At 45.5% G+C, this 26,973-nt stretch overlaps 1 protein-coding gene across 1 annotated transcript in view; it reads right to left on the bottom strand.

Moving 5' to 3' along the window:
* Nucleotides 1-26,973, bottom strand: part of LOC112249242 (RNA-binding Raly-like protein) — an 84,530-nt gene that overhangs the window by 43,480 nt on the left and 14,077 nt on the right. Inside the window, exon 2 of the mRNA XM_024419033.2 lies at nt 17,613-17,688. Within this exon, the coding sequence (XP_024274801.1) occupies nt 17,613-17,688 (76 nt within the window). The remainder of the gene's footprint in view (nt 1-17,612; nt 17,689-26,973) is intronic.

Below are 26,973 nucleotides of genomic sequence, written 5' to 3'. Positions count from 1 at the left end.
GACAGGTGGGACATTTGCTGAGTCGACCCCACACTGCAGTCTGAGATCCTCACAGGAGGAGACTTCCACCTGGGCCAAGAGCTCCCCAAAACTTACTGACCCCCCTCACTCCCTCTCTGTCTGTCTGTCTCTCTCTCTACTTCACTCTCTCTCTCTCTCTCTCTCTCTCTCTCTGTCTACTTCACCTCTCTCGCTCTCTCTCTCTCTCTACTTCACCTCTCCCTCTACTTCACCTCTCTCTCTCTCTCTCTGTCTCTCTCTTTCTCTCTACTTCACCTCTCTCTCTCTCTCTGTCTACTTCACCTCTCTCTCTCTGTGTCTACTTCAACTCTCTCTCTCTCTCTACTTCAACTCTCTCTCTCTACTTCAACTCTCTCTCTCTCTACTTCACCTCTCTCTCTGTCTACTTCACCTCTCTCTCTGTCTACTTCTCTCTCTCTCTCTCTCTGTCTACTTCACCTCTCTCTCTCTCTCTCTCTCTCTCTCTACTCAACTCTCTCTCTCTACTTCACCTCTCTCTCTACTTCACCTCTTTCTCTCTCTCTCTGTCTACTTCACCTCTCTCTCTCTCTCTCTGTCTACTTCACCTCTCTCTCTACTTCACCTCTCTCTCTCTCTGTCTACTTCACCTCTCTCTCTCTCTCTCTCTCTCTCTCTACTTCACCTCTCCCTCTACTTCACCTCTCCCTCTCTCTCTCTCTCCCTCTCTCTCTACTTCACCTCTCCCTCTACTTCACCTCTCCTCTCTCTCCCTCTCTCTCTCTCTCTCTCTCTCTCTCTCCCTCTCTCTCTACTTCACCTCCCTCTCTCTCTCTACTTCACTTCTCTCTCTCAATTCAATTTAATTTCACGGGATTTATTGGGATGGGAAACATATGTTTACATTGCCAAAGCAAGTGAAATAGATAATAAACAAAAGTGAAATAAACAATAAAAAATTAACAGTAAACATTACACTTACAATAGCTCTAAAAGAATAAAGACATTTCAAATGTAATAATATGTATATATACATAGTGTTGGAATGATGTGCAAATAGTTAAAGTACAAAAAGGAAAATAAATAAACTGGTTGCCCTTTTCACTGGTTGCCCTTTTCTTGTGGCAACAGGTCATAAATCTTGCTGCTGTGACCACACTGGTATTTCACCCAATAGATAAAGGAGTTTATCAAAATTGGATTTGTTTTCGAATTCTTTGTGGATCTGTGTAATCCGAGGGAAATATGTATCTCTAATATGTTCATACATTGGACAGGAGGTTAGGAAGTGCAGCTCAGTTTCCACCTCATTTTGTGGGCAGTGTGCACATGGCCTGTCTTCTCTTGAGAGCCAGGTCTGCCTTTGGTGGGCTTTCTCAATAGCAAGGCTATGCTCACTGAGTCTGTACAGAGTCAAAGGTTTCCTTCATTTTGGGTCAGTCACAGTGGTCAGGTGTTCTGCCACTGTATACTCTCTGTGTAGGGCCAAATAGCATTCTAGTTGGCTCTGTTTCTTTTGTTAATTCTTTCCAATGTGTCAAGAATTTAATGTCTCTTTTCTGGATTTGGATAATTAGCGGATATCGGCCTAATTCTGGTCTGCATGCATTATTTTGTGTTTTATGTTGATATTTAGCGTTTTACGTTGATATTTGGTCTTTTCTCATGATTTGGTTGAGTCTAATTGTGTTGCTGTCCTGGGGCTCTGTGGGGTCTGTTTGTGTTTGTGAACAGAGCCCCAGGACCAGCTTGCTTTGGGGACCATTCTCCTTATTTATTTCTCTGTAGGTGATGGCTTTGTTATGGAAGGTTTGGGAATCGCTTCCTTTTAGGTGGTTGTAGAATTTAACGTCTCTTTTCTAGATTTTGATCATTAGCGGGTAACGGCCTAATTCTGCTCTGTATGCATTATTTGGTGCTTTACATTGTACACAGAAGATACATTTTCAGAATTCCGGTGAGCGGACCCCAGATCTCACAACCATAAAGGGCAATGGGTTCTACAACTGATTCAAGTATTTTTAGCCAGATCCTAATTGGTATGTCGAATTTGATGTTCCTTTTGATGGCATAGAATGCCCTTTTTGCCTTGTCTCTCAGATTGTTCACAGGCCGAGGTATCTATAGTTTTTTTGTGTGCTCTAGGGCAACGGTGTCTAGATGGAATTTGTATTTGTGGTCCTGGGAACTGAACCTTTTTTGGAACACCATTATTTTTGTCTTACTGAGATTACTGTCAGGGCCCAGGTCTGACAGAATCTGTGCAGAAGATCTAGGTGCTGCTGTAGGCCCTCCTTGGCTTGGGACAGAAGCACCAGATCATCAGCAAACAGTAGACATTTGACTTCAGATTCTATTAGGGTGAGGCCGGGTGCTGCAGACTGTTCTAGTTCCCGCGACAATTCGTTGATATATATGTTGAAGAGGGTGGGGCTTAAGCTGCATCCCCTCTCTCTCTCTTGCTCTCTCTCTATGTCTGTGTGTCTCTATGTCTGTGTGTCTCATATACACACACTTTTTCACAGCACAGAGCACACACACACACGCACACACGCACACATACAAGTCTGTCCTAGAGCTAAGAGAAACCCACTGAATGCCAAAACGTCCTAACACACCTTCACTGAGAAACGCAACAGAGAGAAGGGGTGGGTGGGTTTAAAGACAGAGCTGCTGTGAATACAGAGGAGCAAGGAGGCCTGCTGCTATCAGAGCCAGATAACAAATAACAGCCATTAACAGAGAGCTGCACAGTGTCTCAGGGCTAATGCAGCAGAACTAAAGGCACAGATATGGCCCACCCCTACTGCAGCTCTTCCTTTGTATATGGAAATGTACTGTGAAGAAATATGAGTGTATGAGTGTGTGTGTTTGGGGTTTTGCGGGGGGTACAAGTGGTATACAGATAGTGTGCATAGTGTGTGTGTGTTGTCTGAAGGACATCTATGTGTTCATTGGTAGGCACCTCAGGTCTGTGAGTGGGAATAAATGGAGTGTGAAGCAGGGGAGCGGGGGATGGGGGGCTTTGAGAAGACAGGGTGTGTGTGTGTGTGTGTGTGTGTGTGTGTGTGTGTGTGTGTGTGTGTGTGTGTGTGTGTGTGTGTGTGTGTGTGTGCATGCGTGCGTGCGTGGGTGTATGTGGCCTTCGTGGCGGCCAAAGATCAACTGGGGTCAAACCTAATTTTCCTGCAGAATTAATTTCCAGATGCACACAAACCTCTCCTCTGTCTCTAAGAATTCCCTCTAAGAGTTTTAGCTCAGCAAGGTTTTGTGTGTGTGTGTGTGTGTGTGTGTGTGTGTGTGTGTGTGTGTGTGTGTGTGTGTGTGTGTGTGTGTGTATGTGGGTGTGGGTGTGTTTGTGAGCGTGTAGGGTTAGATTTTTCCCTGGTGTCAGTACTGTAGTCCTGGGTACAAGCATCTCTGATGGGGTCACTGGCACCACACAACAACACACACGCACATACATACATTCTCCCCCATTACCCCACAGTGCTGACTGGGAGCTGTTACAGGACACTCAAACACTGACACACTCAAACTCCCTCTGTCTCACTCTCTCTCTCCCTCTATTGCCCTTTACTCAATTCCTCCATCACTCTCTCCCTCTGTCCATCCGTCACTGGATTGAATTGGACATTATTTTCAGTGTGTTATCGTTTCTGATCATGCACTCTTAAAAAGCATGTCAGCTCCACTCTGGTGACCTAAGCACATCGGACAACGAATACAAAACACGTTCTAGCTCCTCCCAGCAGCCTCCTCTGGTGCTGTAGCCACAGTGTTGGTGGTTGAAGATATCCCTCAAGTGGTGTGGGGGCTGTGCTTTGGCAAAGTAGTTGGGGTTATATCCTGCCTGTTTGGCCCTGTCCGGGGGTATCATCGGATGGGGCCACAGTGTCTCCTGACCCCTCCTGTCTCAGCCTCCAGTATTTATGCTGCAGTAGTTTATGTGTCGGGGGCTAGGGTCAGTCTGTTATATCTAGAGTACTTCTCCTGTCTTATCCGGTGTCCTGTGTGAATTTAAGTATGCTCTCTCTAATTCTCTCTTTCTCTCTTTCTTTCTCTCTCTCGGAGGACATGAGCCCTAGGACCATGCCTCAGGACTACCTGGCATGATGACTCCTTGCTGTCCCCAGTCCACCTGGCCGTGCTGCTGCTCCAGTTTCAACTGTTCAACCTGCGGCTATGGAACCCAGACCTGTTCACCGGACGTACTACCTGTCCCAGACCTGCTGTTTTCACCTCTCTAGAGACAGCAGGAGCGGTAGAGATACTCTTAATGATCGGCTATGAAAAGCCAACTGACATTTACTCCTGAGGTGCTAACTTGTTGCACCCTCGACAACTACAGTGATTATTATTATTTGACCCTGCTGGTCATCTATGGACATTTGAACATCTTGGCCATGTTCTATTATAATCTCCACCCGGCACAGCCAGAAGAGGACTGGCCACCCCTCATAGCCTGGTTCCTCTCTAGGTTTCTTCCTGGGTTTTGGCCTTTCTAGGGTGTTTTCCTAGCCACTGTGCTTCTACACCTGCATTGCTTGCTGTTTGGGGTTTTAGGCTGGCAGGAGCTGAAGTAGTCTCCTGAAGCTGTTATAACCCAGGAAGGTTAGACTGTGTGTTTTCTCTCCTTTTCTTGTCCTTGACTTAACAATGAATGAGAAAGATGTATGAACGTATTTATGTTCAGGCTTTTATGTGCAATGCCTTCCCTTGATATTCCATGTTATACTACAATAGAAGCACCTGGCCATGTTTCCACAGTCTTGGGGTGGCAGCGTAGCCTAGTGGTTAGAGCATTGGACTAGTAACCAAGAGGTTGTAAGTTCAAATGACAAGGTACAAAATCTGTCGTTCTGCCCCTGAACAGGCAGTTAACCCACTGTTCCTAGGCCGTCATTGAAAATAAGAATTTGTTCTTAACTGACTTGCCTAGTTAAATAAAGGTAAAATAAAAACATTTTCTGAAAGTCAGTGTTTATTTATGTGTTTTATACAGAGAGAGAGAGAGAGACAGAGACAGAGAGAGAGACAGTGTCACACCCTGACCTTAGTATTCTTTGTTTTCCTTGTTATTTTGGTTAGGTCAGGGTGTGACATGGGTGATGTATGTGTTTTTGTCTTGTCTAGGGGTTTTGTATGTTTATGGGGCTGTCTTCTTTCTAGGTATAGTGTATGTCTATGGTTGCCTAGATTGGTTCTCAATTAGAGGCAGCTGTCTATCGTTGTCTCTGATTGGGAACCATATTTAGGCAGCCATATTCTGTGGGTACTTTGTGGGTGATTGTTTCCTGTCTTTGTGTTCTCTGCACCAGATAGGTCTGTTTTGGGTTTTGCCACGTTTGTAATTGTGTTCATGTTGAGTTTCTCATATTAAAAACCATGAACTCTAACCACGCTGCATTTTGGTCCTCCTCTCCTTGAGAGAGAGAGAGATTTATTTTCCCTGGGAGCTGATTCTCTGTTTAAATGCATGGCTGTATTGATCTTCCACCTGGGCCTCTCTCAGAACAACACTAAGACCCGCAGGTCTCAAATCACACCTGTCGGACTCATCATGCATCCATATGTAGCACTCCTGCTAACCTTTCAGGACATAGTCTTTGGTTGTGTACAGATGACCGGGTTGTGTATGTGCCTGTTTGTTTGTGTAGTTGGAAAGGGAATGTGCGTGTGAGAGATTCTGTGTCTGTTTCACCTGGGGTGTGTGTTTTTGGGTTGTACTGTGTCGGTGTGTTTGCATTTGTATTTGAGGGCAAGATATACATCTGAAACATTTGGCAACGTGTATCATGTGTGTGTGCGCTCTCATTGAATTAAGTGTGTGTAGCAGGGAGCTGGTTGGGTCCCCTTGCCGCCCTGGGGCTTCAGAGCCCATTTCCCGTTGTGCAGTGTGATAAGTTTCTCTGTCAGATCCTCCCAGCACCACTATATTTCTGATAAGCTCCGCTGCTAGTTTTCCAGACCTCTGGCACAGAGATCAATTTGAGATTGATTCGGAATGCCCTGCTGGGCCGAGCTGGGAGATCAATTTGAGATGGATTGTTCACGCCAGGGGGCAAACGGCACACAGCTCTCTCTCCTTCTCCCTTACTTGCTTTCTTTACCTCCCGTCACACTCCCCCCTTTCTCCTCATCCCTCTCTCCCTCCCTTCTGCTCTATCTTTTTCTCATCCTCCATCACTCTAGGTCCTTTCCTACATTGCTCTTCCCTCTCATCTCTCTCTCTCTCGCTCTCTCTCGTGACAGTAGAATCTCTCATTTCCATCTCCCCTTCCCATACTCTGTAACTCTCTACCTCTCCTCTCCCCCTTCTCTCCTCTCCCCCTCTCCCAGGGTGTGTATGTGTGTGTCAGGCAGACTGAGGAGCAGTAGGGGTAGGAATGACTCCATTAGCTCAGGGCCAGCTCCTGTGGAGTGATAAGCCTCAGGCCACCACAGATAACTCATCTGGCTTGGTAATGTACACACACACAGACCACAGAGAATACGAATGGATACCCCCCTGGCCTCACAAACACACAACCACACACAAACAAGGAAACACACACACACATAGCATAGGCCAGTTCCATTATCCCCAGCCAAGTGACCATGGTCAGCCAACCTCCTAGCCTGTCACCCCCAATGGATTCTGAACGTATCTCCACACAATTTTTTAAACATTTTTTTATTTAACCAGGTAGGCCAGATGAGAACAAGTTCTCATTTACAACTGCGACCTGGCCAAGATAAGCAAAGTAGTGCGTCAGAACCACAACACAGAGTTACACATGGGATAAACAAACGTACAGTCAATAACATAATAGAAAAATCTGTATACAGTGTGTGAAAATGAAGTAAGAAGGTAAGACGATAAATCGGCCATAGTGGCGAAGTAATTACAATTTAGCAATTAACACTGGAGTGATAGATGTGCAGATGAGGATGTGCTAGTGGAGATACTGGTGTGCAAAAGAGCAGAAAAACAAAAACAAATATGGGATAAGGTAGGTAGTTGGTTGGATGGGCTATTTACAGATGGGCTATGCACAGCTGCAGCGATCGGTAAGCTGCTCTGACAGCTGACGCTTAAAGTTAGTGAGCGAGATATAAGTCTCCAACTTCAGGTGATTTTTGCAATTCGTTCCAGCCATTGGCAGCAGAGAACTGGAAGGAAAGGCGGACAAAGGGAGTGTTGGCTTTGGGGGTGACCAACTAGACCCTGACCTTATCTCCAACTAGACCCTGACCTTATCTCTATCTAGACCCTGACCTTATCTCCAACTAGACCCTGACCTTATCTCCAACTAGACCCTGACCTTATCTCCAACTAGACCCTGACCTTATCTCCAACTAGACCCTGACCTTATCTCCAACTACACCCTGACCTTATCTCCAACTAGACCCTGATTTTTCTCCAACTAGACCCTGGCCTTATCTCCAACTAGACCCTGACCTTATCTCCAACTAGACCTTGAACTTTTCTCCAACTAGACCCTGACCTTATCTCCAACTAGACCCTGGCCTTATCTCCAACTAGACCCTGGCCTTATCTCCAACTAGACCCTGACCTTATCTCTAACTAGACCCTGACCTTATCTCTAACTAGACTCTGACCTTATCTCTAACTAGACCCTGACCTTATCTCCAACTCGACCCTGACCTTATCTCCAACTAGACCCTGACATTGTCTCTAACTAGACCTTATCTCCAACTAGACCCTGACCGTATCTCGAACTAGAACCTGACCTTATCTCTAACTAGACTCTGGCCTTATCTCCAACTAGACCCTGACCTTATCTCTATCTAGACCCTGACCTTATCTCCAACTAGACCCTGACCTTATCTCCAACTAGACCCTGACGTTATCTTCAACTAGACCCTGACCTTATCTCTATTGAGACCCTGACCTTATCTCTATTGAGACTCTGACCTTATCTCTAACTAGACCCTGACGTTATCTTCAACTAGACCCTGACCTTATCTCTATTGAGACCCTGACCTTATCTCTATTGAGACTCTGACCTTATCTCTAACTACACCCTGACCTTATCTCTAACTAGACCCTGACCTTATCTCCAACTAGACCCTGACATTGTCTCTTACTAGACCTTATCTCTAACTAGACCCTGACCTTATCTCCAACTAGACCCTGACATTGTCTCTAACTAGACCTTATCTCTGACTAGACCCTGACCTTATCTCTAACTAGACCCTGACCTTATCTCCAACTAGACCCTGACCTTATCTCCAACTAGACCCTGACCCTATCTCCAACTAGACCCTGACCTTATCTCTATCTAGACCCTGGCCTTATCTCCAAATATACCCTGACCTTATCTCCAACTAGACCCTGACCTTATCTCTATCTAGACCCTGACCTTATCTCTATCTAGACCCTGACCTTATCTCCAACTAGACCCTGACCTCATCTTCAACTAGACCCTGACCGTATCTCTATTGAGACCCTGACCTTATCTCTATCTAGACCCTGGCCTTATCTCCAACTACACCCTGACCTTATCTCTAACTAGACCCTGACCTTATCTCCAACTAGACCCTGACCTTATCTCCAACTAGACCCTGACCTTATCTCTATCTAGACCCTGACCTTATCTCTATCTAGACCCTGACCTTATCTCTATCTCTAGACCCTGGCCTTATCTCCAAATAGACCCTGACCTTATCTCCAACTAGACCCTGACCTTATCTCCAACTAGACCCTGACCTTATATTCAACTAGACCCTGGCATTGTCTCTAACTAAGGTCAGGGTCTAGTTAGAGATAAGGTCAGGGTCTAGTTAGAGATAAGGTCTAGTTAGAGACAATGTCAGGGTCTAGTTGGAGATAAGGTCAGGGTCTAGTTGGAGATAAGGTCAGAGTCTAGATAAAGATAAGGTAAGGGTCTAGATAGAAATAAGGTCAGGGTCTAGTTGGAGATAAGGTCAGGGTCTATTTGGAGATAAGGCTAGACCTTATCTCCAACTGTACCCTGACATTGTCTTTAACTAGACCTTATCTATAACTAGACCCTGACCTTATTTCTATTTAGACCCTGACATTATCTCTATCTAGACCCTGACCTTATCTCTAACTAGACCCTGACATTGTCTCTAACTAGACCTTATCTCTAACAAGACCCTGACCTTATTTCTATTTAGACCCTGACATTATCTCTATCTAGACCCTGACCTTATCTCTAACTAGACCCTGACCTTATCTCTAACTAGACCCTAACCTTATCTCTAACTAGACCTTATCTCTAACTAGACCCGGACCTTATTTCTATTTAGACCCTGACATTATCTCGATCTAGACCCTGACCTTATCTCTAACTAGACCCTGACCTTATCTCTAACTAGACCCTGACCTTATCTCTAACTAGACCCTGACCTTATCTCTAACTAGACCCGGACCTTATCTATATTTAGACCCTGACATTATCTCGATCTAGACCCTGACCTTATCTCTATCTGGACCCTGACCTTATCTCCACACCAGCTCTGGAGCCCACAACACTGACTGGGCCTGTTACTGTAGATAGCACTGACCTTTACACTCAGCCTAAGGATGTGGAACACTGTACAGCAGGAAGGCTGCATTTATGGAACAGAGGAGGTGGAAGATGAGTGTTTGAGAAGAGGAGTGTACAATGTTTGGGTCACCTTTTATGGTTTACTTGTCTGACCTCGCAGAGGCCTCATTTACCTATTGACCTGACCCTGTTAGCAGTCAGGACCATACTTTATCTAGACAAGCACAGGGAGAGAAGAAGTGAGCCAACAAATCCCAGAGACTAACCTTATACCCCTGGCTTGTGGACCACCAGGAAAGGGGGCTGAGGTCATGAGCCGTAGCCCAGTGCGGTGCCCTTGGCTGGGTTGCCCATGCTGCCAGAGTCCCTGCAGGGAGATGGAGCCTCCACACCTGGGTGCCTCTATAAGAGCCTGTCACCACTTTATTAATCAGACTAACCTGGACGCCCGGCCTGGGCTGAACAGTAACAGGACCCAACGCTATGTGACACCTCATTACACTAAAGGTTTTATTCTCTCTCATTCCGGGAGTTACCACCCTCACCTCCCAAATACCACACTAGATATTATATTATACCCACCACACCCCTACCCTCCTCTGCCCCCTCTACAGCACTTTTGTTTGCCAAGAGTGACCACCCTCATCCCCAAATAACACACTCGCTAATCCTCCATGGTATCCTCCCACCCCGTGCCCCGGTGGCTGGTTAGGGCTCTGGCTCTGGCCCTAACCAGCCAGTCTAATAGGGAAGTGAAGTGTGGTGCGTGCCATCGGCCCCAGCAGCTGCAGATAGTTCATGCCCCTATTCCACCCTTGCGCCCACCCCCCTGACCCCCTTTCCATTTCTGATCCTGTGACAGATGGATCTGATCTATTATTACTCCCCATCCAATCGCCAGCCCCCCCAGTAATGAAAACAGATGATGCCACATTAGAGGAATGGAGTGCATGGAGGGAGAGCAGAGTGAAAATACACAAGACCAGATGCCTAGCACACACTGCCCTGAGTTCAGTCAGACCCTCCTCTCATGCCTCATCACATTCTCCCCACTGAGGGAAAATGGAGCAGACAGTAATGGCCGGTGTAATTCCAGGGTCCAAGCTGGACCTTTATATTTACAAGTGAATGCTTACATGGCCACAGAACAGTGCTGATGAGTGTTGAGGGTTTAGAGTGACTCCCTCAGATGAAAAGGCAGGGAATTATTTTTGTAAATGTCCATGTTAAAACGTATAGCATATACAATAATTACACAATAACAAATGTGATTATAATACAAACTGATTCCACTCATCTTTGCTTTCCCATACACATGAAAAACTATAGTTTGGAGCATTTTTGTTTCCTAAATATGTTACAAATGTAGTGGAAACAGATTATCAAGTAATTTTACATGCCATGGAACATGTTAGAATGGCAAATGCAATGTGCTCATTTTGTGAATTTCCAGTAGGGAGAGGTAATAAGCAACATTTGTGGCTTTATGCAAAACGGAAGGAGTGTAGTTCGTCTTCACTCCCCTGGGCAGTTGTTTCATCCTAGTGATTCAGGGCTCTGAAATACAGAGATGTCTTATACTCCCCACATTCCTCAGCCTTTATAAACTCATTAACTAAATCATCTGCTGTTCCATAAAAGCACAATTAAGAGAGAAGAGCTGTTTGCTCATACAATAATTTACTGCTTACATGCTCCCTGCGCTGCCTCAAACTTCCAGCTTTGTGTGCCATGGGAATGTGCGTACATGTGTGACGTGTGTGTGTGTGTGTGTGTGTGTGTGTGTGTGTGTGTGTGTGTGTGTGTGTGTGTGTGTGTGTGTGTGTGTGTGTGTGTGTGTGTGTGTGTGTGTGTGTGTGTGTGTGTGTGTGTACAAGTGTGTGTGTGTACAAGCGTATGTGTGTAGAGCGTGAGAGAGACGGTTGGCTTTTCATAGCACCTGAGTCTCTGTGTACAGGACAAACAGTAACGTGAGCTTTTGTAGCGGTGCACTGGAGCGAACGTGCAATGGCAGCTGTATCTCTGCCCCAAACAGTGTGAAACTGTGCCCCCATTCCTCATCCCACAGCTGGGCCACGCAGAGCCACATAGCCCCTGTCACCGCCTGCAGTCCTGGAGGAAACAAATGATGACAAAACCCATCCACTGTCAGGGTCATCCAAGAGCAACGTCTTCAGTGAGACAGATGAGAGAGAGAGCCAGAGAGAGCCAGAGAGAGCCAGAGAAGAGAGAGAGAAGAGAGAGAGAGACAAGAGAGAGAGAGAGAGCGTGCCAGAGAGAGCCAGAGAGAGAAGAGAGAGAGAGAGAGAGAGAGAGAGAGAGAGAGAGAGAGAGAGAGAAGAGAGAGAGAGAGAGCGTGCCAGAGAGAGAAGAGAGAGAGAGAGAGAGCCAGAGAGAGAAGAGAGAGACAAGAGCGAGAGCCAGAGAGAGGAGAGAGAGAGAAGAGAGAGAAGAGAGAGAGAGAGCGCGCGCCAGAGAGAGAAGAGAGAGAGAGAGACAGAGAGAGAAAGAGAGAGAGAGAGAGAGAAGCTATAATATGACGTGATGTGTGTGGTCAGGTGTGTTGCTAGGTGTTTGAAGTCCATTGCTACTTATCTGAACTGCCAGGTGTGTCTATTTCTGCTAGGTGTTTGATGTCTATTTGAAGTCACACTGGACTACATGTATGAGCTGTGTCATGGTGGGAATGCTGCCTGCTTGAATGTCAGGTGTCTCTCTGTTATCTTACTCTCTTCTACATTCCATCACCGAAGTGTGCCTTTGCTGTGTTCAAAGCCATGTCTATGTCTGTTATCTCAGGTGTGTGTTACATGTCCTACATCAGTGGAGACCACTCTGTTGGAGAGAGGTGAGGGTGACAGGTGCAGGGGGAGGGGACTGGGGTAGTGTGGGAGGGGGTGGGCGTGGAAAGAAAAGGGGTTCCATTGGTATGAGGGAACAGCGGGTTGAGGGTTAGGGTTGTACCAGGATGTGGACATGAAGCTAGGGTTATGGTTAGAGTGGTGGTTGAGGCTAGGGTTGACCTGAGATGTGGACTTGAATCTAGGGTTAGGGGTTAGGGGACAGGGCTGGTCAGACAGAGAGGGTGTGGTAGAGAGCAGAAAGAGGGAGGTGTGGTGCAGATTAAAGGCACCTGAAGGGCAGGGTGTGGGCGGAACATTCCTGCTATAATCACATACGATACACCAGTGTGATTCCCGTCCTTGGGGTGATCCCTGGAGCTCCCCGGGATGGACAGGGAATACTGGCATCACCATAGTAACCTCTAGGGTCACATACCACACAGTTTTAAAAAGAGAAAACAGAACATTCTGCTCCATTTCAGTCCATTGTAAAGCGTGGAAATATATTTGACCATGTTGCTGTCCTGATATGACATATATTCCTCCCGCTATCTCAGCACAGTTACCATAACTCTGGTGTAGCTGCAGGGCTGCCTATCCAATGGCTAACAGGCAACAATAATCAGATCCAATCACATGCATGGACTTTATCAAGAGATTGATTAAAACATTGACTAAGACAGCCCAGATAGAACATACAGTATGTAAGGGATAATCAATGAGGGGCTATGCGTTCTATGGAAAATAATGAATGACGTGCAAGGTATGCTCCACAATGTGTTAGCGGAGTGGAACTGACCTTCCACAGAGTTGCATTATTTTCCAGAGAACGCATAGAGTAGGATGACCAGACGTCCCCGTTTTCCGGGGACAGTCCCCATTATTGGTGGCCTGTCCCCGGCTGGAGCTGTCCCCGGAAATGTCCCCGTTTTTAACTGTGCGTTAAAAACAGACTGTAAAGTGAAATAATATTTTACATGGCAAGAAAGACCGGGCAGCAGAGCCTACCGGTTGACGTCTCAATCGCGTTGTGCTTGTATTGTCCAGCAGAGGGGGCTGCTCCCTATAGCAGCTTAATTCACTCTTCTTCTACTAACTACTTGCTCGCGCTAGTTTTAGAGAAAACTGCTGTGGAAAACTTTGTCAGAAGCTAGCAAGTGTCAAGTGAATCCATAACATCACCACAAACCTCTTTTCAAGCCAATTGTTTGAGATACTAGGAAATGATGTTATAATGTCACAATTTATTATATAGATAGATGATCTGCTTTATAAGGCATAGGTTATGCTAGCTAACGTTATCTATGTCGACTAAGTTAACGTTATCTAGCTAGGTTAGCCAGCTACTGTCATGGTAGCTAGGTTAAAAAACGTTCACGTGTAAACATGCAGTGGACGGACTATTTTGAAAATATGATTATATTAAAGTAATGCATAATTCTGAGAATATTTATTTGTAGATTACAATTTTAATGGTTTGGCATTATAAGTAGTGTGAAAATATATGTAGAAATTTTCATGGACAACATTAGCATAATGTTTTCTGTTAGAGTGGAGAGGAGGAAGACTGGATAGGAAGAAGAGTGAAAGAGAGGAGGAAAGGTAAAGATATGATTACAGAGCCTGCCAATTTATTATTCTAAACAATGTTTTTGAGATAAAATACAAAAATGAGACAAGCAAATGGGAATCCAAAGTATTTTATCTAATAGTGTACTATTTATTATTAAAGCTTGGAGAAGGAAAAATGAATGGAGTAAAAAGAGTGAAGCGAGGAGAGTGTGGAAGAGTGAGGTGGAAAGGTAAAGAGAAGGAAAGGAAGAAAGAGCAGGAAGACGAGTGAAGAAAAGAGGATAAAGATTGGAGGAGAAGAAAAAGTTAAGAGAGTAAGAAGAGTGACACAAAGAGAGTGAAGAAGAGCAGACAGAGGAGGTACAATGGCTCTTTCCAAGAAACGGAAATGCCATTTTAATGGCAACATGATGAGAGAATTTCCATTTATACGCTCAGGTCAAGACGATAGAATGGTTAACTGCACCCTTTGTAATTCCTCTTTTTCAATTGGCAGCGGGGGAAGAGCGGCAATGGTAGAACATCAAACAGACCAAAAAGCCTCTCTGATTGCCCGTGTTGGTATGCCCTGTGTCACCACATTCTTCAAGAAGGTAGAGCCTTCCCAAGAAGAATATGATTTGGGTGTGCAGGAGGGTGTCTTTGCATACCACACTATGCGACACAATCATAGTTACAGATCTATGGACTGCACAGCACAACTCACATGGAAGCTTCATGAGCCAAAGTTTACATGTGTTAGGACAAAATGTAAAGCCATAGTGAGTAACGTGTTAGCACCATGGGCAACTACTTTGGTAAAACAGGACCTAGACCAGGTTGAATTTGTGTCCCTGTCCATTGATGCGTCCAATCATGGACATGTAATGCTGCTGCCAGTAGTAGTCAGATATTGTAAGATATATGATGGCAGCACATCTGTGGAAACAAAACTGCTTGATTTTGTTGAATTGAAAGGAGAATCAGCAGAGGAAATTGCAGCTGAGGTCCTGGTGGTCATCTAAAAGTGTAACCTGGAAAACAAAGTCATGGCATTCTCTGCCAACAACACAAATACCAACTTTGGAGGACTGAATAGACTGGGGAGGGTCAATGTCATACCAAAGTTAAAAATGCTCTGCAGCGGGAGGTGATTGGCTTAGGTTGTCCTGCCCACATCATTCATAACATGGCCAGAACAGCTTTGGATATGATTCCCCTTGATGTTGAGAACCTGCTCACAAAGATATTTGGATATTTCATATTTTCACTGTCAGAGTAGAAAGACTGAAGAGCTTTTGTGAGTTTGTTGGCCAGAAGTAGCATAACATTTTAGGACACAGCAATGTTTGCTGGCTGTCCATGCTCCCTGCTCTAGAAAGAGTGCTGAAAATGTATGTGCCATTGAAATCCTTTTTTATTTCTGAAGACAAATGCCCTGTTGTCCTGCGAACAATGTTCGAAGATCCCACTGACTGAACTTTGGCTGGCCTTTGTCCATGGAAACTTGACTGTATTCAGTGACATGATCAAGATGCTTGAAGGCCAGGACCACTGTGATGTGGAGTCAGCTGCAATTCTGAGAAACGTTGAGGCAAAATTGACTGCAAGACGTGATGACGACTGCAAGACATGATGACAACTTCATTCCAGTTTTGGTCAGAGAACTTCTGAGAGAGCTAGAGGGAAATGGAGCAATGTCTAAAGAGAGCTTTCTCAAAACATCCCAATCATTCTTCACTACGGCTGTGAACTACTTGCAAGCATGGGGAAAGCACACAGATAATCTAAAATATTTACATGGTCTCCTTTTAAAAAGGCAACCTCAGCGTGAAGAGATCCAGAAGGCAGCAGGCACACTGCAGGAAAAATGCCCCAATGTGACCATCAATGAGGATGCATTGTTTGACGAGGTTACTGGCCTGCAAGAGTTCCTAAAGGGGGGATCGCTTGAAGAATGGAAAACATCTGAGACACCGCTTAGTCAGAGATGGAGCACGGTGGTTACCCACTTCAAAGAGAACGACATCCCACACACTAACCTGGCTAGATTAGCGTTTGTTGTCATGTGCTTACCTGGAAGTAATGCACCAGTCGAGAGAGTGTTCTCCCAAATGAATGATATATGGACAGCAGCAAGAAATAGGTTCACTGTTCCTACCATCAAGGCCATGCTTATTGTGAAGACAAACTTCAACCTCCCCTGCCAGGAGTTCATGGAGAAGCTGGCCAATGACAGAGTAATCCTGAAGAAGATACATTCTTCTGAGAAATATACAGATTAGGTTGGTATAAGTATACAATGTAGGTACCAACCTCATCATAAATCTTATTTCTATATTAAGTTGTTACATATTTCACATATACTATTGTCAGTTTTTTTTCTTCAATTTTGCTCATGTTCTCTTCTGCTCTTATTCTACCCAGACTACAGGACCACTGAATGGCTGTTCAGATCTGACAGTTCTGTCTTGTCTGTAGTGTTTCTGTAGCAGTTGTTTTCTCTATCACAGTGTGCCTGTTAGACTAAATACATGAAACCGGAATAGTCCCCCTTTTTTATTTCATAGATAATAACATTGGATATTTGAATTATATATTGACCACCGAACTGGAAATGTCCCCGGTTTTAATTTCAGAAATCTGGTCACCTTAGCATAGAGCCCCACATTGATGATCCCTTTTATACCATGACTATAGTTTAACACATTTGCTGCTAAAGATGGGTTCATTTGCAGGTAGAAATGTGTTCAACCTCCACTGCAGTAGGTAGCAAGTTTACTAGATAGCTACAGTAGTTGCATTGGTAACCAACCAAACAGACTTGCTAGTTTAGCTAACTAAACTGTTGTGGAAAATTTGATCCAAAAATTAAGGCAGAGGCCATTTAATTGTATAACAGAAATATCTTCAATCAAGTAGCTGCATGGGAGATCTATCTCTGATTCCACAGGGAACAACTCAAAGAATAAATGGTTTCATGCCCCTTATATAGTGAGAGGTCATAATACAATCATACTGTTTACGCAACAGATCTTTTCTAAGAGCAACAGTTCCAGAACACAATGGCCTTGTGTTAGGGTGTCGACATAACAGGAGTCTACGCAAGGCATAACATCACAGTTCAAAACAGAAAATGTTCATTGAGAAGTTACAACAGCTCACCCCAAATTCTGCTACAACAAAACCATCAGTTCTAGCTTGCTATTAGGAAAATCGAAATTAACAATGCCAATAATGTCAATGCGACTTTTGATTTCAAATGCAACTCAAACATAGAACATATAAGATTGAACTAAAGCCATTGAATTCTACCGTGCAAATATACTGTGCTTTATATGGAAATAATGCACGCTCTAGAATGTCCTTCAAGCCAATCAGAAACGAGTATTCAACAATGCCATGGTATAAATTATTATATAGTATAAAATATATATATATAGTGTGTGTGCGTGCATGCGTGCGTGCGTGTGTGTGTGTGTGTGTGTTCGTGCATGTGTTTCTCTGGTTTATCCCCATTTCTCAGCAGGGGCAAACACATCCAGCAACAACCTTATTTCATTACCCACAACCCATCACGAGGTGGGATATTTGCCACGGCAACAGGGGTGCTGCTGTAGGGCACACATAACAGAGAGAAGAGTGTGTGTGTGTGTGACATGCAGGTTAGCAGTTTAAAGTGATGTGAAAGTGTATAAACTGATATGAGACTCACCCGTATGGATTGCTGCTGGGTCTCTTGCTGCTGGTCCTGGAACGGCTGGACTTCAGCTCTCCACTCATGCTAATGTCTGTAAAGAACAACACAACCATAGTCAGGTGTGAAAAGGCATGGCACAGTATGGAATAACTCGCACCAGCACTACGAATACCAGGCTGTTTCTGCTTTAACCAACCATATCTTTTCTGTTTTTACTCTAGCAATTGACTTTTGTTGTTGTCGTCATGTGGCATGAAAACGACAGTGGTTGGCAGAAACAGACTGTCACCCAGGCTGTTTAGCTACACACTGACACTAACTGTGTCTCTGTTGGCGCCAACCAGCATCAGAAACACACATCTCTGTACATCAAGAGACTCTTGTCACAGCACATTAGCTCACTGGCGTTGAGACACATGGCATTGGTCATTCCGTCTTGCACACATATTTGCGCACACACACACACACACACACATACATTCACACACATACATGTACACACACACACACACACACACACAAAACATTCACACACCGTCCCCACGGCTCAATTATACCGGAGCCATCTTGATTATTGCACATGCCAGAGCACCTCTCCCTTCATGGCGTGTGAGAGGGGATGGTGGTTCAGAGAAGAGAGGCCATTCTAACATGGACAGATGGGAGAGGGGACTAGAGCGTGACTGAGCCGGCTGCAGAGAGAGAGATGTAATGGGGGACTGTGCATCTTTGTGTGTGTGGTGGGCTTGTATTATTATCCTTGTGGGTGCTGTAAAATCCCCCAAATCCCCACAAGGATAGCAAAACAAGGAAAATTCACAGGTCCCCATGAGGGCACAGACTATTTTAGATTTAGGGTTAGGATTACAATTAGGGTTAGAATTATGGTTAGGGGTTAGGTTTAGGGTTAGGAGTTAGGGTTAGGTTTGGGGTAAGGATTTTAAATGAAAGTACATTTTAGGTCCCCACAAGGATAGTAAAACATATGCTGTATGTGTGTGCCTTTATGTAGGTTTGCCCTCCCCTTTTTATATCCTGACCAAGCTAATTTGCCTGTCCTCCAGGGTCTGGGTGTGACCTAGGTCTCCTCCACTGCATGGCCCGGCTCGGGCTCTCCCTGCTGGGGTTTGGCAGGGTGGGTCAGGCTGGCAGAGTGGCAGTACTCTGGAGCTCATGCCCATGGCCAGCCTAGCCTCCCACAGTTACAGCATGCCTCATAAGCGGAGCTGTGCTGCCTAATTGCCCTCCGTCTGTCACAGGGAAATGTATGGGCTCTTAGTCTGCAGAATTTTGACAACGCACCCCGCCGTCCGCTGCCTCCGGTCCACATCCAGTGGCACACATGGGTCAACAACCACCTACAGACAGATACAGTATGCACAAACAAGCAAAGTATACACACTGCTGGTAGGAATATGCCTTGGTGAATGTAATTTCTAACAATTTCATGTCTTCTGAAGAGACATTTAGAAGAGCATTTGAAACCACCCCCCAAGCCCACAGCTACAGTGGCTTGCGAAAGTATTCACCCCCTTGTCATGTTTCATATTTTATTGCCTTTCAAACTGGAATTAAAATGGATTTGTGTGGGGGGGGGGTTGTATCAATTGATTTACACAACATGCCTACCACTTTGAAGATGCTCAGTGTTTTTTATTGTGAAACAACCAGGAAATAAGACAAAAAAATGAAAACTTGAGCATGCATAACTATTCACCCCCCAAAGCCAATACTTTGTAGAGCCACATTTTTCAGAAATTACAGCAGCACATCTAGCCATTGGGACATCTAGCCACATCTAGCCACATCTAGCCAGCTCCTTCAAGTTGGATGGGTTCCGCTGGTGTACAGCAATCTTTAAGTCATACCACAGATTCTCAATTGGATTGAGGTCTGGGCATTGACTAAGCCATTCCAAGACATTTAAATGTTTCCCCTTAAACCACTTGAGTGTTGTTTTAGCAGTATGTTTAGGGTCATTGTCCTGCTGGAAGGCGAACCTCCGTCCCAGTCTCAAATCTCTGGAAGACAAACAGGTTTCCCTCAAGAATTTCCCTGTATTTAGCGCCATCCATCATCCCTTCAATTCTGACAAGTTTCCCAGTCACTGCCGATGAAAAACATCCCCACAGCATGATGCTGCCACCACCATGCTTCACTGTGGGGATGGTGTTCTCGGGGTGATAAGAATTGTTGGGTTTGCGCCAGACATAGTGTTTTCCTTGATGGCCGAAAAGCTAAATTGTAGTCTCATCTGACCAGAGTACCTTCTTCCATATGTTTGGGGTGTCTCCCACATGCCTTTTGGCAAACACCAAACGTGTTTGCCTATTTTTTTCTTTAAGCAATGGCTTTTTTTCTGGCCACTCTTCCGTAAAGCCCAGCTCTGTGGAATGTACAGCTTAAAGTGGTCCTGAGGACAGACATTCCAATTTCCGCTGTGGAGCATTGCACCAGATCTTATTTAGGGGCTTCATAGCAAAGGGGGTGAATAGATATGCACACACCACTTTTCTGTTTTTTTTTAAACATTTTTAAATGGTTTGAATTTTTTTTTAAATTTCACTTAACCAATTTAGACTATTTTGTGTATGTCCATTACATGAAATCCAAATAAAAATCCATTTAAATTACAGGTTGTAATACAACAAAATAGGAAAAATGCCAAGGAGGATGAATACTTTTGCAAGGCACTGTATACCCTATCAAATCGGTTAGCTGCATCACTATAATGTTAAACCTACAGGCTTCAGTAGTGACTACAACACGGTTGGGGGAATACTGTCCCTCTTGTTATGTTTACTGAGCTGAGCTGAGCTGAGCTGAGCTGACCTGAGCTGAGCTGAGCTGAGAGAGAGAGAGACCCCCCCTCCCCCCCCATGCATCCTGCTTTACAGGGGACCAGCCTCAGGAGGGGGGGATGTGCTGTTTGGTAAACACACTACAACTCAAGGCAATTACATTTCCCTACTGCCTTCTCCATTTCAACACAAAGCAGGATGCCTCAATGCTAAAAAAAAACATAACTACAAAGCTTTCAATGTCTGCAGGGGACAGAACATGATTAGCGTGCCAATAATTTAGACTTTTTTGTTGATGTGTTCTTTTGTTTGGCTGTTCAATCTGACCATTGTTGAGTAGATGGTTTGAAGTACAGTAGACCAACATGGAGACTAGAGGAAACCCATCACCCTCATGAACCTGGTTGTATAAGTTCAAATAGCCACCAGTATGTTGCTACATTTTCATTCAATTTCACATGTTGCAACTCTCAATGTCTCATCTCGCCATAACTCTGCACTACAGAAAACTCCTGTATAGTTTTTGATCATTTCAAAGATCTCATTTTGAGTGGGCAAGACTGCTCCACATGGTTCCATATAGTTAAACCTAGAGTAGTCGAAATGGGGAAGATGGGTGAACGAGGCAGACTCTGAGCTGGGGGAATGAGACAGGCTATGAGCTGGGGGAATGAGACAGGCTATGATATGGATGAATGAAACAGGCTCTGAGCTGGGTTAATGAGACAGGCTATGAGCTGGGGGAATGAGACAGGCTATGAGCTGGGGGAATGAGACAGGTTCTGAGCTTGGGAAATGAGACAGGTTCTGAGCTTGGGGAATGATACATGTTCTGAGCTTGAGGAATGAGACAGGTTCTGAGCTTAGGGAATGAGACAGACTCTGAGCTGGGGTAATGAGACAGGCTATGAGCTTGGGGAATGAAGACTCTGAGCTGGGGGAATGAGACAGACTCTGAGATGGGTGAATGAAACAGGCTATGAGCTAAGGGAATGAGACAGGCTATGATATGGATGAATGAAAAAGGCTCTGAGCTGGGGTAATTTTTTTATTTTTTTATTTAACCTTTATTTAACCAGGTAGGCTAGTTGAGAACAAGTTCTCATTTGCAACTGCGACCTGGCCAAGATAAAGCATAGCAGTGTGAGCAGACAACACAGAGTTACACATGGAATAAACAATTAGCAAGTCAATAACACAGTAGAAAACAAAGGGGGGAGTCTATATACAATGTGTGCAAAAGGCATGAGGAGGTAGGCGAATAATTACAATTTTGCAGATTAACACTGGAGTGATAAATGATCAGATGGTCATGTACAGGTAGAGATATTGGTGTGCAAAAGAGCAGAAAAGTAAATAAATAAAAACAGTATGGGGATGAGGTAGGTGAAAATGGGTGGGCTATTTACCAATAGACTATGTACAGCTGCAGCGATCGGTTAGCTGCTCAGATAGCTGATGTTTGAAGTTGGTGAGGGAGATAAAAGTCTCCAACTTCAGCGATTTTTGCAATTCGTTCCAGTCACAGGCAGCAGAGTACTGGAACGAAAGGCGGCCAAATGAGGTGTTGGCTTTAGGGATGATCAGTGAGATACACCTGCTGGAGCACGTGCTACGGATGGGTGTTGCCATCGTGACCAGTGAACTGAGATAAGGCGGAGCTTTACCTAGCATGGACTTGTAGATGACCTGGAGCCAGTGGGTCTGGCGACGAATATGTAACGAGGGCCAGCCGACTAGAGCATACAAGTCGCAGTGGTGGGTGGTATAAGGTGCTTTAGTGACAAAACGGATGGCACTGTGATAGACTGCATCCAGTTTGCTGAGTAGAGTGTTGGAAGCCATTTTGTAGATGACATCGCCGAAGTCGCGGATCGGTAGGATAGTCAGTTTTACTAGGGTAAGCTTGGCGGCGTGAGTGAAGGAGGCTTTGTTGCGGAATAGAAAGCCGACTCTTGATTTGATTTTCGATTGGAGATGTTTGATATGAGTCTGGAAGGAGAGTTTGCAGTCTAGCCAGACACCTAGGTACTTATAGATGTCCACATATTCAAGGTCGGAACCATCCAGGGTGGTGATGCTAGTCGGGCATGCGGGTGCAGGCAGCGATCGGTTGAAAAGCATGCATTTGGTTTTACTAGCGTTTAAGAGCAGTTGGAGGCCACGGAAGGAGTGTTGTATGGCATTGAAGCTTGTTTGGAGGTTAGATAGCACAGTGTCCAATGACGGGCCGAAAGTATATAGAATGGTGTCGTCTGCGTAGAGGTGGATCAGGGAATCGCCCGCAGCAAGAGCAACATCATTGATATATACAGAGAAAAGAGTCGGCCCGAGAATTGAACCCTGTGGCACCCCCATAGAGACTGCCAGAGGACCGGACAGCATGCCCTCCGATTTGACACACTGAACTCTGTCTGCAAAGTAATTGGTGAACCAGGCAAGGCAGTCATCCGAAAAACCGAGGCTACTGAGTCTGCCGATAAGAATATGGTGATTGACAGAGTCGAAAGCCTTGGCAAGGTCAATGAAGACGGCTGCACAGTACTGTCTTTTATCGATGGCGGTTATGATATCGTTTAGTACCTTGAGTGTGGCTGAGGTGCACCCGTGACCGGCTCGGAAACCAGATTGCACAGCGGAGAAGGTACGGTGGGATTCGAGATGGTCAGTGACCTGTTTGTTGACTTGGCTTTCGAAGACCTTAGATAGGCAGGGCAGGATGGATATAGGTCTGTAACAGTTTGGGTCCAGGGTGTCTCCCCTTTGAAGAGGAGGATGACTGCGGCAGCTTTCCAATCCTTGGGGATCTCAGACGATATGAAAGAGAGGTTGAACAGGCTGGTAATAGGGGTTGCGACAATGGCGGCGGATAGTTTCAGAAATAGGGGGTCCAGATTGTCAGGCCCAGCCGATTTGTACGGGTCCAGGTTTTGCAGCTCTTTCAGAACATCTGCTATCTGGATTTGGGTAAAGGAGAACCTGGAGAGGCTTGGGCGAGGAGCTGCCGGGGGGGCGGAGCTGTTGGCCGAGGTTGGAGTAGCCAGGCGGAAGGCATGGCCAGCCGTTGAGAAATGCTTATTGAAGTTTTCGATAATCATGGATTTATCGGTGGTGTTACCTAGCCTCAGTGCAGTGGGCAGCTGGGAGGAGGTGCTCTTGTTCTCCATGGACTTCAAAGTGTCCCAGAACTTTTTGGAGTTGGAGCTACAGGATGCAAACTTCTGCCTGAAGAAGCTGGCCTTAGCTTTCCTGACTGACTGCGTGTATTGGTTCCGGACTTCCCTGAACAGTTGCATATCACGGGGACTATTCGATGCTATTGCAGTCCGCCACAGGATGTTTTTGTGCTGGTCGAGGGCAGTCAGGTCTGGGGTGAACCAAGGACTGTATCTGTTCTTAGTTCTGCATGCTTATCTAAAATGGTGAGGAAGTTACTTTTAAAGAATGACCAGGCATCCTCAACTGACGGGATGAGGTCAATGTCCTTCCAGGATACCCGGGCCAGGTCGATTAGAAAGGCCTGCTCACAGAAGTGTTTTAGGGAGCGTTTGACAGTGATGAGGGGTGGTCGTTTGACTGCGGCTCCATAGCGGATATAGGCAATGAGGCAGTGATCGCTGAGATCCTGGTTGAAGACAGCGGAGGTGTATTTGGAGGGCCAGTTGGTCAGAATGACGTCTATGAGGGTGCCCTTGTTTACAGAGTTAGGGTTGTACCTGGTGGGTTCCTTGATGATTTGTTTGAGATTGAGGGCATCTAGCTTAGATTGTAGGACTGGCGGGGTGTTAAGCATATCCCAGTTTAGATCACCTAACAGAACAAACTCTGAGGCTAGATGGGGGGCGATCAATTCACAAATGGTGTCCAGGGCACAGCTGGGAGCTGAGGGGGGTCGGTAGCAGGCGGCAACAGTGAGAGACTTATTTCTGGAGAGAGTAATTTTCAAAATTAGTAGTTCGAACTGTTTGGGTATGGACCTGGAAAGTATGACATTACTTTGCAGGCTATCTCTGCAGTAGACTGCAACTCCTCCCCCTTTGGCAGTTCTATCTTGACGGAAGATGTTATAGTTGGGTATGGAAATCTCTGAATTTTTGGTGGCCTTCCTGAGCCAGGATTCAGACACAGCAAGGACATCAGGGTTAGCAGAGTGTGCTAGAGCAGTGAGTAAAACAAACTTAGGGAGGAGGCTTCTGATGTTGACATGCATGAAACCAAGGCTTTTTCGATCACAGAAGTCAACAAATGAGGGTGCCTGGGGACATGCAGGGCCTGGGTTTACCTCCACATCACCCGCGGAACAGAGAAGGAGTAGTATGAGGGTGCGGCTAAAGGCTATCAAAACTGGTCACCTAGAGCGTTGGGGACAGAGAATAAGAGGAGCAGGTTTCTGGGCATGGTAGAATATATTCAGGGCATAATGCGCAGACAGGGGTATGGTGGGGTGCGGGTACAGCGGAGGTAAGCCCAGGCACTGGGTGATGATGAGAGAGGTTGTATCTCTGGACATGCTGGTTGTAATGGGTGAGGTCACCGCATGTGTGGGAGGTGGGACAAAGGAGTTATCAGGGGTATGAAGAGTAGAACTAGGGGCTCCATTGTGAACTAGAACAATGATAACTAACCTGAGCAACAGTATACAAGGCATATTGACATTTGAGAGAGACATACAGCGAGGCATACAGTAATCACAGGTGTTGAATTGGGAAAGCTAGCTAAAACAGTAGGTGAGACAACAGCTAATCAGCTAGCACAACAACAGCAGGTAAAATGGCGTTGACTAGGCAACGGGGCCGACAGATAAAACATAAACAAGCAGAATGGAGTACCGTGATTAATGGACAGTCCAGAGTGCATCAGCTATGTAGCCAAGAGATCAGTGTCCAGGGGGCAGCGGTGGATGGGGCAGGGAAGCTGGACTGGCGAGTGTTATCCAGGTTGAAAAAAGTTAACAATGACTAAATAGCTTGTAGCTAGTTAGCTGGTTAGCTTCTGGAGGTTCTTGAGTGTGTTCTAAAAATTAAAAATAATAGCGATTCCGTATCACATTGGGTGAGGCAGGTTTCCGGAAAGGTATAAACAGATTAAAAATCAAGAAGAGATAGAAAGTAAATATGGGTCCGGTGAGTGTTTGGGACGCGGCGATTCAGACGGTTAGCAGGCCTTTGCTAACAAGCTAACAGTTCGTAGGCCCGGGCTAAACAAGTTAGCAGTTAGCGGACCGGGGATAGACAAGCTAGCAGTTAGCAGGCCGAATTTAGCAAGCAGGGAGATAGCGAGGGCTAGAGAGTTAGCCTTTGGGGGATGTCGCGATGGGGTGAGTCTGTTTATTCCTCTTCATGCGGTGACATCGATAGACCGGTCGTGGGCCCGGGTATTGTAGCCCAGGAGTATGCTACGGTGGTAGCACAGGTGCGCTGGCCGGGCTAGCTTCACGCTAAGTGGGTGGAAACGCTAGCCAGGAGTAATCATCCGGGGTTGCGGTTTAGCTAGATAGCTAGTTGTGAAGATCCAGCTGAAAAATGTTCCGTTTGCGGTGGGAATCCGGGGATGAATCCGGGGATGAAAAATAAATAGGTCCGTTATGCTCTGGTTAGAGTCGCGTTGTTCGAACTGGCGAGAGCTTTCGGAGCTAAAGGTTATCTTAGCTGATGACCGGTTAGCTGAAGACCGCTAGCATAGCTGGTGGTTAGCTGGCTAGCTTCAGTTGAGGGGTTCCGGTTCCGAAGTAAATATAAATACTTTAGGAAAAATAGCTACATTGGGTGAGGCGGGTTGCAGGAGAGTATTTGGAAGCTTAGGTTTAGCAAAATGTTTTTAAAGAGATATGCGAAGAAAAATATGTAAAAAACGAAAAAGAAACGATATATACAAGGGACACGACGCGACAGGACGACTTACTGCTACGCCATCTTGGACGATATATGACGAGACAGACTCTGAGCTGGAGTAATGAGACAGGCTCTGAGCTTGGGGAATGAGACAGGCTCTGAGCTGGGGGAATGAGACAGACTCTGAGATGGGTGAATGAAACAGGCTATGAGCTAAGGGAATGAGACAGGCTCTGAGATGAGTGAATGAAACAGGTTCTGAGCTGGGGTAATTAGACAGGCTCTGAGCTTGGGGAATGAGACAGACTCTGAGCTAGGGTAATGAGACAGACTGAGATGGGTGAATGCACGCATAACTAGACTTACTGTAAGTGCAAGTTGCTTTGAAAAAAAGTGTATGTTAAAATGGCATATATTATTATATTCCCAGCTCCTGAACCATTAACAGATTACCAAACCATATTCCCCACCCCTGAGCAATCTACAGACAACAAAACCATCTTACCCACTCCTCAGCCATCTAAAAAAATACCAAAAAGGCTGTACTTACACAGGCAGTTCTGATATTTTTTTCTGCTAATTGGTCTTTTGACCAATCACATCAGGTATTCTCATATCAGATCTTTTTCAGAGCTGATCTGATTTGTCCAGAGAGCAATTAGGGGGGGGAGTGGAATCAGAATTGGGCTACCTGTGTAAATGCAGCAAAAGTCTTCCCCACTCCTGACCTATCTACAGCAGACC

The sequence above is a fragment of the Oncorhynchus tshawytscha genome, linkage group LG04 (assembly GCF_018296145.1).
Source record: "Oncorhynchus tshawytscha isolate Ot180627B linkage group LG04, Otsh_v2.0, whole genome shotgun sequence".
Classification (NCBI taxonomy): Eukaryota; Metazoa; Chordata; class Actinopteri; order Salmoniformes; family Salmonidae; genus Oncorhynchus; species Oncorhynchus tshawytscha.
Note: the sequence above shows the minus strand (reverse complement) of the source record. Positions and strands in the feature narration are given on the sequence as shown.